This window comes from Halyomorpha halys, unplaced genomic scaffold (genome assembly GCF_000696795.3).
Source record: "Halyomorpha halys isolate HHAL.00 unplaced genomic scaffold, Hhal_1.1 Scaffold385.1, whole genome shotgun sequence".
NCBI classification, from domain to species: domain Eukaryota; kingdom Metazoa; phylum Arthropoda; class Insecta; order Hemiptera; family Pentatomidae; genus Halyomorpha; species Halyomorpha halys.
In genome coordinates this window covers 421,523-433,159 of record NW_027112337.1, presented here as the reverse complement: position 1 = coordinate 433,159, position 11,637 = coordinate 421,523, and the positions used below count along the sequence as shown (strand labels likewise).

The window sequence follows — 11,637 nt, the reverse complement described above, 5'->3', positions numbered from 1 at the left end:
ATATTAAAATGAATAAATAAAACAAAGAACAATCTCCGAGCTAATTCCCATGCAGGTGATGGTGTATGATCCCCAGGGAGTCCAAAATAATATTTTCCGCTAAGATGGCAATATCCCCGATGCTAACACCTAGGCCTTCTAAGAAGCTCCTTGTTCTATCTGGTATTGTTCCGCGAGATCCAAACCAGAGGCCTCTCACGGTGGATATATATATTGCTAAGTACTGTCTCGAGATTTAGACGGGATGCCAGGATAATCGCTGAAGGCAATTATCCAAAATAAGTTAATTAATTTATATTGAGTCCTGCAAAACTAATATTATAATTGGATTCTTTTCGAAAGGCTTGTTTTGTTTACCAGTTACCAATTAAATATCTTTATTTCTATATAACACCATTACTATTAATTATATAATATAATAAGGGGTGGTATTAGGATACCACTAATCTGATTGTATATAATTTACATCAAGGAACCAAATGTTTATTTACAATGATGATATGGTACAATGATAGGTGATTGAAATGATTCAGATAAATGGTTGCCATAAAATATGATAATTACATCATTACCTATTACCTAATATGTACATATAGCTACTGAGCTGGTCGATTTGAGTGGTGCGTGTAGTAAGGTGAGTGTTATCTTGTTCATAAGGGTTGGCGTCCAGGTCTCACAGCCTTGTTTCTTAGGACCTAAGATGCAGTTCTTAGGACTTCGTCTGGTCAAAGTGCATCTTGCCTCCTCCCTTCTGCACCTCTATTGCTCTTTTTTCTAACCTCCAATTTATTTATTTTCAATCAATTACAATCATATATACTCTATTACTTCTCTCTCTATCTGTTTTGTGTTTCCTGTACTTCTCTCCTGGCCAAATCCCCCTTTCATTCGTTACCTTTCCGGAACCTTACTTCCTATGACGGCAGTGGGGGTTCAAAAGTGAACTTACCAGTATTAAATAAAAAAAAAAAAAAAAAAAAAAAGTATCAAATAAGTCTTTATTTAATTAGTTAACAAAGAAAAAAAGTCCCAAATAACAGCATGTATGTCGAAATAAAAGATGCATCTCTAGGTTGTGTAACTTAACAAAAGAAATTAAAATAAAATAAAATTAATTGAAATTAAACAAAATGCTTCTAATAGATATTATTAAAAAGATAAAAAAAAGTAAGTTAATCTACTACAAAAAAAAAGTTTATACGGTGGAGTCTTGAACTCCATTGATATTTTTTCCTTGAAGTTCTTGTCGAGCCCTGCGTCTCGTCTTCATTAATTAAGTGATTATATTAAAATGTCCCACTGTAGGCTGAGCACTTACTGAAGGCTCTTCGACGAACTCAAAACGGTGGGGACTTGGTCCCATTAACTGGGTACGAGGACTTGGTCCCAAGAACTCACTATAACTTGGTCCCTGACACACTACATGGGATTAAGCCGTAGTACTGGCACTGTGTGCGGACTTAATTCCTAAACGGTATTCAATAGATACATATAAACAACATTTATTGTGTGCATCGGCACGTAAATATATATGAGTATATATTTACGTATATGCGTACGTTTATAACAAACAATAAAAAAATATATTTTCTCCTTCCTTAGTACGGTGGCCACAACAGTTCCCATTGGCTATTATCAGCCACGCCCACGAAAAATACGTTAAAAGAGGTGGTACCTTTAGAAAAGTGTTTAGTGCAAAGGTTGTTTATGATTGACCTGACTACCGATAAAGCCAGCAGGCAACACCTGTTGTTAATAGATTTGTTGAGGAAGGACCCTTTGACCTGTGCCCCTTAGCCACCTGCAATGTGCCATTTGTTGACAGGCACATACCCGGCACAGTTATTACAAGACATATGGCAAAGACCCCTATAATATTAATAATTGCTAATACCTCGATACATAGCAATATATATAAAATTCGAATTAAATGGATACCAACCTAATACGATTAATTTTTGTTGATACGTTTTTATCCTTATTATACATCTATTTATAAATTTTAACCAACTATTTATATGAGTTATTGGCATAATATCTGACTCAAAACTATTATTTATCCTTTCATCTATTTGCATTCAATCAAATATTGTCAATATTAGTATGAATATGAAATATTTCTATATTATACACACACACTATTATGTATGGAAATTTAAAATATTATATCTCTTGTCTTCAGGTACGACCAAATCCCCGCGTTGGAGGTAATCAGATGGTGGACGATTTCTATTTGCCTACACAACTGTTTATGCGGACATTTCCACTTGATTTTTTGAGGATGATAAGAAAATTCAGAGTCGAAACTCTTCCAGTTAAAACCGCAAGGCTAATCAGGCGCGTTTTGATGAATCCCGACTTCGATTTTAAGAGAATGTCGCAGGTATTTCAATCAATTTTTATTATTTTGTTTTTCAACCACATAACAGAACAGTGTGTGGAATAAAGAAAATAACAAGGATGATTCTTACGTAAATATCTACAAATAATTTTGTTATAAAATTAATTTTATGGTTACATTATTTCATCAATGTTTTATTGAAAAAAGATAAGTTTTAATTGTTATTGAAATTTTTATTGGAAAGGTCCTAAATTAAATTGTAAGCTGCATCCTTTAGCCAGGTTCCATGCTAATATTGTCGTTCTTTCTGAGTACTCTCTAAAGAAACTGATTATTTTTCAAGAAGTACTCAAATGGGAACAAGCCGTTAAACAATTTTTTTACGTTTTTGATAATCTGCACGTTAACGGTGCGAAAAATCGATAAAAGTATAGAACTAAATCGCTTTAGAATCTAATATCCTATAAGAATCTATTATCATAAAAATAAACTCGAAGTTTTATTTGAGCAATTCGTAAATGTTAATCGATAAATTCCATTATAATAGTGTCTCAATGTGATCACTACAGTATTTGAGCTAAATATATTTGTATTATTAATAAACTTATATTGAATGAGATGAACATATCTTGTTTTCACAGATAAATCGAGCTGGAGGCTACATTGCGCAGTGGATTTCATCATTATCCCTCTATCGGATAAAATTATTCCAAATAGAACCGGTAGTGAAAAAGTTGGCTGGTACGAAAAAGAAGGTAAAAGCTATGACTGCCCATCGTTCCCTTCTTTTGAAAACTCTTTGCAGGGTAATATCTTTTCATTTCTTAAACTAATTTTAAAATAACGTTCTCAGTTACACTAATCATAATAAGCACTGACTGATTGTCAAATTTTCAACCAACATAGGCAATTATTGGGAAATCAAATCTAATAATTTTAGTATCATCATTGAGTAAATTAATTTCATAATATATGTTTTACTACATCTTCTCCTTTTATTTATTACCTATTTGTATATAAATAAATACTATTGAAACATTTATAATAAATTCACAACGTGCTCAAAGTTTATATGTGCCTACCATGCTATTAATTATTTTAGAATAATTACGTCAGTAGATTTGACCAACTACAAAAACTGTTATATTCATTATCCCCCTATATGTTTATTTTTTATTTACTTTTTTTAATGAAACTTTCTGGACATTTCTGACATACGGGGGGAGGGGAGGGGGGCGAAAAAGGGGTTCAAGTTTTCATTGTGGTACCGCTACAGAAATTAAAGTCGACACCCCTGGCCGGATTCGAACCACTGCCGCTGTAGTCCCGAAGTTGTTGTTGTTTACCTACGCCTCAACTCCAAAGGCTTCAAGTGACTCTATTCTTCCATTTATATTGAAACTTTTCAAATATGATTTTTCTTTTTTAATAACGGTCAGTGTTTGTATTTGATTATACTTATGCTAGATCAGAGAAATTAATGATTTTAACAACAGTAAGATCAAAATGAAATAATAGAATAATTTTGATGTGATTTAGAACCTGAAAAACGATGATAAGAGCACGATGTTATCGCAAACAAGCATTCTTCTAATAATTAAGAATTCAGGATCAATTTTTACAGAGTTCGATATAACTCGATGGGTCAAATCTACAGTAGAACATAATGTTTAATTAATATGATATTGTAATAATAACAATATATTTACGTTAGTCAAATCATAATAAGGATGATGTAAATAGTATAAATAAAAGTTGGTCTGCTGTTGTATTAGGATTAAGCGATATACGTTAATGAATATGCAGGCATAATAATTTGCCCGAACAGCAAGTACTCTAAATAAAGTTATATCATTCATCCAATTGATTGAATTATAAATATTTTAAAAGAAGTGCATAATGATTAAAAGAGAATTAAGAGCTACAAGATATAATTTGAGTTAGGTACTGAATTAAAAAATATTCGTTAACCAATACTTTGAGAGTATATGTTAATGGCTAATATATGAGTACAGTTAAATTCAAGATAGGAGAAAATCAATATTTAGAAAGATAAATTATAAAATTAGTTATTTATAAAAGATACTTGGAGTTTAATTTAAACAAAATAATTTGTTGAAAAATGGAAAATATTGTTAAAATTTCTATTTTCATTTTATATAAACTCTCGTCACGTCAAAAACCGATATTGAAATAATAAATTAGCGAAAGTAGCGGACAAAATCGCTGAGATACCAAAGTCCACAGTATAAAGCACATCTCAGCTACACACACAGAGGGGTCTATTAATAATTATGAAATCGCACAACTCAGAGAGATAATGAAGTGAATCACGTTAGACATGCTCCAACTCAAAAGCAAGGCAACACAGAAGAAATAGATCTCCATGCAAACAAAGACATCGGTCTAAGAGTCGAGATCAAAATATCTGTTATTATTGTAACAAGTTAGGGGAGAAAGTGCGCAAGTACCTACAACATTGATCCTGAAAACCAAAAAGAATAAATAAAGAATCTTACTAGCATCGAAGAACTCCTCAAAAACCATATTCATTAATTTAAATGGTTAGTCCCCTCCTGTAACAAATAGATCCTTTGTTTGTGAAAATTCGCCTATATGTCCCAATGAAGCTTAGACAAGCCATTTTCAAAAACTGCATAATCTCAGTTATCATGATAATCGTGGATTAAGACACCCAATATCCCAACGATTGTTCTTAGGCACGGTAAAAACTTCAACGTCACATCATATATAACACCACCACAAATTTTTTCCCCCGTCGATGGATTTGAGCACATCATCTATCCACACCAACCTCTGGTCCCGCATCATCCGCAGTCAAACGGCTGTGTCGAAAACGTGCATAAAACTTTAAAAACGACTCTCCAAGAACATCTTATCCAGTCCTCGAGTTGGACCGAACTTCTTCACACAGTTCTTCTTCGATCAAGAGCGGATTTTACCTTGTGACTATTATTATTAGACTTATGACGTGACTGTAACCTTTGCAGGTTCGTCGAGATGATACTTGGGCAACCATTCCGTCTCTTTGGAGAGATGCTGCAGCCTCATAGAAAACGAAAAGGTATCGGCCGATTCCTACAAAATCTTAGAAATCAATTAGTACTCTATGACCCGCATCCCATCGTATCAGTTAACAGTAGCAGATTTTGGAATTAGGCCAGCCTCTGACACCACCATATATTGGACCTCACCTCATCATCACGCGTAAGGAGAAGACATTCGAGATACAGTTACCATCTGGGCCCTGTTTCATATTGAAAGCTAATAGTATTAGTTCATAATAAAAGTATACAAACTACTTAGTACTGACAATAATACATATTTTTTTCATGATGAATGATCAGTTTTTTTAACAGGAATTAAAAAATACTAAAGTACAAGTTACTATTGTACAAGTCAGTGTAATTAAATTAAGATAAATCTACAAGACTAATAGTATTAGTTTGTACATTATTACGAAACAGGGCCCTGGTCCCAAGGCATTATCAGTTGATCGCCTGAAACCAGTTTATCATTTCAAAGCTCCTGACTTACCAAATGTAAACGTTCCTCGCAACTTCATCTGCAACGCCTACCTCAGCAAATAACAATACGCCCACCACGGAAAAACTTCCTGCTGAGACCAGCACACGCCGGGGAGGAATTATTCATCTACTGATATGAATCCGCGACTGATGTATTGGAGGGAAGTCATGTGACTGATTTACACAAGTTAGGAAGTGAAGGGGAACCACACAGTAGTTACATGCATCGAAATGCGGTATAACTATAAATCGTGGTACCTTAGTAACCTTTCCCAATTTCTCATAGACACATTCCCTATATACATAAAATTTCACATACATTGCCGAGTGTATTTATGTGGCTACGTAACAGGTGTATATTTTCTTGATAATTATAATTTATTTTAGTTTTCTCTAGTGGTGTTAAAAAGTATAATTTTCAGTTCCTTAATTTTTATCAGTTTTTTTTTTTATAACACCAGATAAGTTGTTATATTTTTTCTTAATATTATTTTTAAAGATTATTTTCTAGTTAAATATGTGTTAACAGCAATAGTGTTTCATTGACTTTTCTTTTGATCTTAACTGACGTTCAACTCAAAAATTTCATTATTCCAGTTCTGTTACATATATATCATATAATTATTCTTGTTGTTTTATTAATTAATATGCCTCATTTATATAAATATTAAAGTAAATAATCAATAATATAAAACTCTCTCACCCTTCTGGGACAAAAATCATATGAGCCAAAGTTAAGTAAGTAGTAGCCAAAGTATCATCATTAACTTGAACCCCTTTTTTAATTAGTACACCCGTAATTGGTCACAGAATCTACTATGAAACCTCTCTATCCCTTCTAGACTCTTGGGATGTCCTGTGGTGTTGAGGTGTTAACTATCTCTAAGGCTTGCATTTCCTTCTCAACGCTTGCATTTCCTTCCCGACGCTCGCATCAACGATTACTTTCTGCCACTGTCACACGAAATCCTGTCGAGCACTCCATAAAATTAGAACCAAGTCCACAATGCTCGTAACACTGCTTCCGCGATCCGTTTGACATGGCCAGTTTGCTGAATACGTCTATGACAGTGATCCTGATGCCTATAACTTTTCCACGTAAAGGAGTCAACTTGGAGATCACTGAGAGGAGCATCTGCGGTAGGAGTCTCTTCTTGCGTCACCCTAGGTGGATGTCTATCGTACTTAGTACTGAGGCAAACTTTGCAGTTTCCAACGGTTCCCATGATGGTGCGTTCCATGCCCCACCAGAAATATTTCAGGCGTTACACATATAACGTTACTTTTAGTTCTCGATAGATTCTCCTTATGAAGCTCCGCGTCTCGGATTGTCACCAACATCATTGTTCTCCGGATAAATAAGCGATTCACTCCAATTTGTTCCGCCCACCATAATTTTTTAATCTTGTCCCGGACCAGTGCATTTCCGATATATAAATGATGGTTCATCCCAGGTTTAGACGCGTCTTTCAGCGCTAATTCTCTGGTGTGGCCGGTTGTCCTTCTCCCCTTGGAGTCCACTCCCTCAGGATTCGCATCACGTCCCTGGAAGTCTCTCCCTGTTCTACTTCAACCGCGTTGATCATTATCGCATGTGACAGCCAGTCGCCAAAACATTTTCTTTACCCGGCTTGTAGTTGATGTCCATGTTATATTTTTACTAAGTGATTACTTCCATTGTGTAATTCTCACGAATGATTATTTTAGTTTTCCCAATCAAGACAGTGGTCCATGTTCCGTATGGACCCTAAAACGTTCCCAAACACGTATAGGCTAAAATGCTCCACCACCCACACTACGCCCGAAAAGTTGATTTGCTTTTTTCCCAGCGCCGAATACCGTCGGGATAGTTTCAGTCCCAATTCTCTCATTTTTCGAAAGACACATTTCAGATGCTTCACATGGTTGGCTTCCGATTTGCTGAAGCCCTAGAGATCGTCCATATAGAGTTGACATAAAGACTCATGCAACCTCCTCAGGGATTCTTCCATGAGAATCTGAAATGTAATCAGTAGTCATTGTTAGTAGATAATAGTCGCAAATTAGATATAATCATGGAATAAAACATAATGATTCATTATAGTTTTAAATTTTGATTCACAAATGAAAATTGTTCACTTAATCGATGCAATACGATAGGAAAACCAATTATAAATTCGATAGTATTATCCTTGCTTTTATTTTAACTATGTTAAATGTCTATTTTGAAAAATAAAAAAGCTAAAATAATATATATAATCCTGTTACAGATATACAGACGCGTATTCTTTGTAAATGAAGCTCGAATAAAAGTTTATAAGAGGTTGATCCCCTTGATGACTGCAATTCCTAAACGTGTGAACAATATGCGCTATGCTTGCCATATAGCCGATAAACTGGCAGATAGCTTAGTAGTGTGGAAAATGAACCTCAGTAAGTTCCGTAAACAGAAACTAGCCTGTTTTGGAGACATGCTTATGGCTGCAGGTAACAGGGATAAAATATATGGCTGAAATTAAACAGGTAAAGTCTTGTACAAAATGATACACCGCTCTCTTTTTTTGTTCATAGTTTATAGTTAAATTATTTATATTCATTTATATATTAAAGTGTGTTAAGACTATAAGGATATACATATACGGTTATATAAACAAATAAATAAGGTGTAAGGGCATGCTTATACTTACAGTACTTATACTTCATTTATTACCTTACTCTTCCTTTGTATTAATGTTATCAATGCTTTTATTACCTCACTAATTATTACTCCAGTAATACATTTTCAATTCTATCACTTATTATTAATTATTTTTTGTTTCTAGATATTTTTTTTATTTTACTTTCTATGTATATTGTTATAGTTTTATCATACTTTACAATGCTTGTTTTTATTTAGTCCTGATGAAGCCCTCCAAATTGGAGTAATACGTTAATTACTAATAAATATTTTTTTCTGCTATTTAGTGTTCTTTTTTTGACCAACCATATATGTGCTAAACATTGTATAAGTTCCAGGGTGTCCAGCCGCGTTTAGCACCTTTACGATCGAGAAAGCTGCTTGATTTGTTCAGGATCATGCTTGAAAACACCCAGTCATCAGAAATCGATTGTTTGTTTGTTCTTGTTTAACAAACGTGTACATCAAATCTACTTTTAAAAAAAAAATTGTAGAAGTGCTATAATTTAAGCAGGAGGCTTTTAAAAAGTTAAATACCAATTGAACTTAAGTTTCCTGTAAGAGCTTCTGACAACTTTGGTATCACTCATATTTTATTTATTGGAGTTAAATAGTGAGAGTATTCTTCAAAAATATATTTAACCATGAGAATGGGGAGCTACAATATTGGCACCTTGGAGATGGATGGTAGAAGGCAAGAGCGGGTAAGGCCAGTAAGGCCTATTCTAAAGCGAGTCTAAGCAACATCACCCGCAGCTGCGGTAGGATGTGCATACACTTTTTATTTCCTTTAATTGAATTAGAGACTTTTCGTTCGAAATGTCCTACCACCTCCAATATTTCTACTTACTTTCTATGTTCTGCATAAATGTTTCTCAAACTCCTCAGTGAGCACAATGAATCTAAAGTAATTACAATTTGTTCATTTGCTAATTTATCAATCCCTCCATATGAGACTTAGTTTAAGCTTTTCCCATATGGATATATAAAATATATATTTTATTTTGTTAAGTAAAATAATTTTGTTAACAAGTGCGGTGAAATTTATTCCTATACGAGAATTTTATTTATTTACACTCGAAATTAGTTTTTCGTAGCTGTTTATACTTGAGGCAATACTTTGAACCCTCGGTGAAATAAATTAGGTGACGATTTTTCCTTATCAAACGAGGATACAATCTATACAATTATTCAAATTCATTCTCATTTAAAATTGTAAATTTCATTAGAAGAGGACCCGAAACCAATTTCATGCTTCAGATTTTGTTTAATATTAATTTATATAAATTATGGAAAATTGAAATGAGTTTTGCTGTACAAAGCTTTGAGATCTTTGAATTTTCAAGCTACTTTGCTGGACACCCTGGTTATGTTTTATAAATTATATATACTATAGAGTATTAATTATATATTATATTGTATTTATTATAAAATATTTTAGATATTAATTGCAATAGATTGAAAAATATGATGTGTGCAACACGTACACCCTACTTCCAGATTATATTAATCCTTGTACATTCCAAACCTATAATTTCTTTTAAATGTGTCCCACTATACATGTCATCTCCACTGAAAATTCCATTACTATTTTTTTTACGCATTCTGACAATAAATCAGATTTAAATACGATCCATATAGGGCAGTATTTTGGTCCACACCATCCTGAAACCGTAAATCGCCTAAACAGAAAATAATTTTTACCATTAGGGAAAATGTAAATAGCGTATATAAAAAAACCGTTTCAGAATCCAATTTTATATTAGAATCCATCATAATAATTTAAGTTTCCTCAACCTGCCGATGAGACAATAATCATTGTATCATAACGCTGAGGCCTCAATTAAGAGATATATGAACTGACGGGTTCTTACGGAAATTTGTATTCTGAAACGGTTTTTGTTCTCTAAAATTTTTCTATTGATTGTAAAATCAATATGAGGAGAAGATGGAAGGAGGGGGTGAGAGAGATTGCGGTTAATGGATCAACTAACACAAATAACGTTTAGTGGATTAGTTAACACAAACAAATAGGTCTAAATTTCAGGCTTTCATCGTTGGCCTAAGGTAAACGTGAAATTATTAAGATAACAATATTTTAAGAAGATAATAATATTTGGATAGTAAGAATTTATACAAAAAGATAAAAAAAACATAGAAAATGTATGAAATAAATTTACCAATATTAAAAATCAAACATACCTTTCTTTAACAAGGAAAGAATTAAAGAGAGAAGAGCGATATGTGGATGAAACGAAAAAATAACTCAGTCAAATGAATGTCTTAGATTATTTTAATTTTCTTCTCATCCCCATTGCCCTCATCTTCTTTTAGTTCTTTCCCTTCAGTTCATTTTCCTTACATACGATATTTACTTCTGCACAACACTTCTTATTATTCTTACTTTGACGTTTTGACTTGCATAACTTTAGATTATTACTTCTTCTTTTTGTTAATTTTGTATTTATGTTTTCATGCTTCTCATGTATATTGTTTACTTCCACACATTTCTAAAATTTAGGCCAAAACGTTGGCACAAATAAAATAAGTGTTCATTAATACTTTACTGACCGCGCTTTCTCCGATCATCTCACAAATTCTAATTAAAGATACTTTAGAGGTATTTTTTTTTTTAAATTCGGAATTTAAATCCTCTCAGATCATTTGAATGCAGATAAGACCAAACTAATATTAAAACTGTCCAATTATTCATAAAATGGCGAGTCAAATCCAACTTGATAGAACCGTTTTTTTTATAATTGTCGGTAATTCGATGTAAACGAAAAATTTTCTGTGCCATACCAAATAAATACCCTTGTAAAATACGTAATATCAGTTCCATATTCGATACTAGTGTGTAAGGTGTTCGCTAATAAAACTTAATATGATATATATGCATATATAGTTGACCGTAAAAATTGATATATAAGAAGATGGTCAGGGTTGCGGTCAAAAGAGAAACAAAAAAATATATATATACGTATATATAGTTGACCGTAAAAATTGATATATAAGAAGATGGTCAAGGTTGCGGTCAAAAGAGAAACAAAAATATATATATATCTATATATAGTTGACCTTAAAAATTGATA

At 33.0% G+C, this 11,637-nt stretch overlaps 1 protein-coding gene across 1 annotated transcript in view; it reads left to right on the top strand.

Annotated features, from left to right (window-relative positions):
* Positions 1-11,637, top strand: part of LOC106682032 (dynein axonemal heavy chain 1) — a 236,643-nt gene that overhangs the window by 109,526 nt on the left and 115,480 nt on the right. The window contains exons 51-53 of the mRNA XM_067050254.1: positions 2,183-2,383; positions 2,983-3,147; positions 8,139-8,355. Coding sequence (XP_066906355.1) covers positions 2,183-2,383; positions 2,983-3,147; positions 8,139-8,355 — 583 coding nt within the window. The remainder of the gene's footprint in view (positions 1-2,182; positions 2,384-2,982; positions 3,148-8,138; positions 8,356-11,637) is intronic.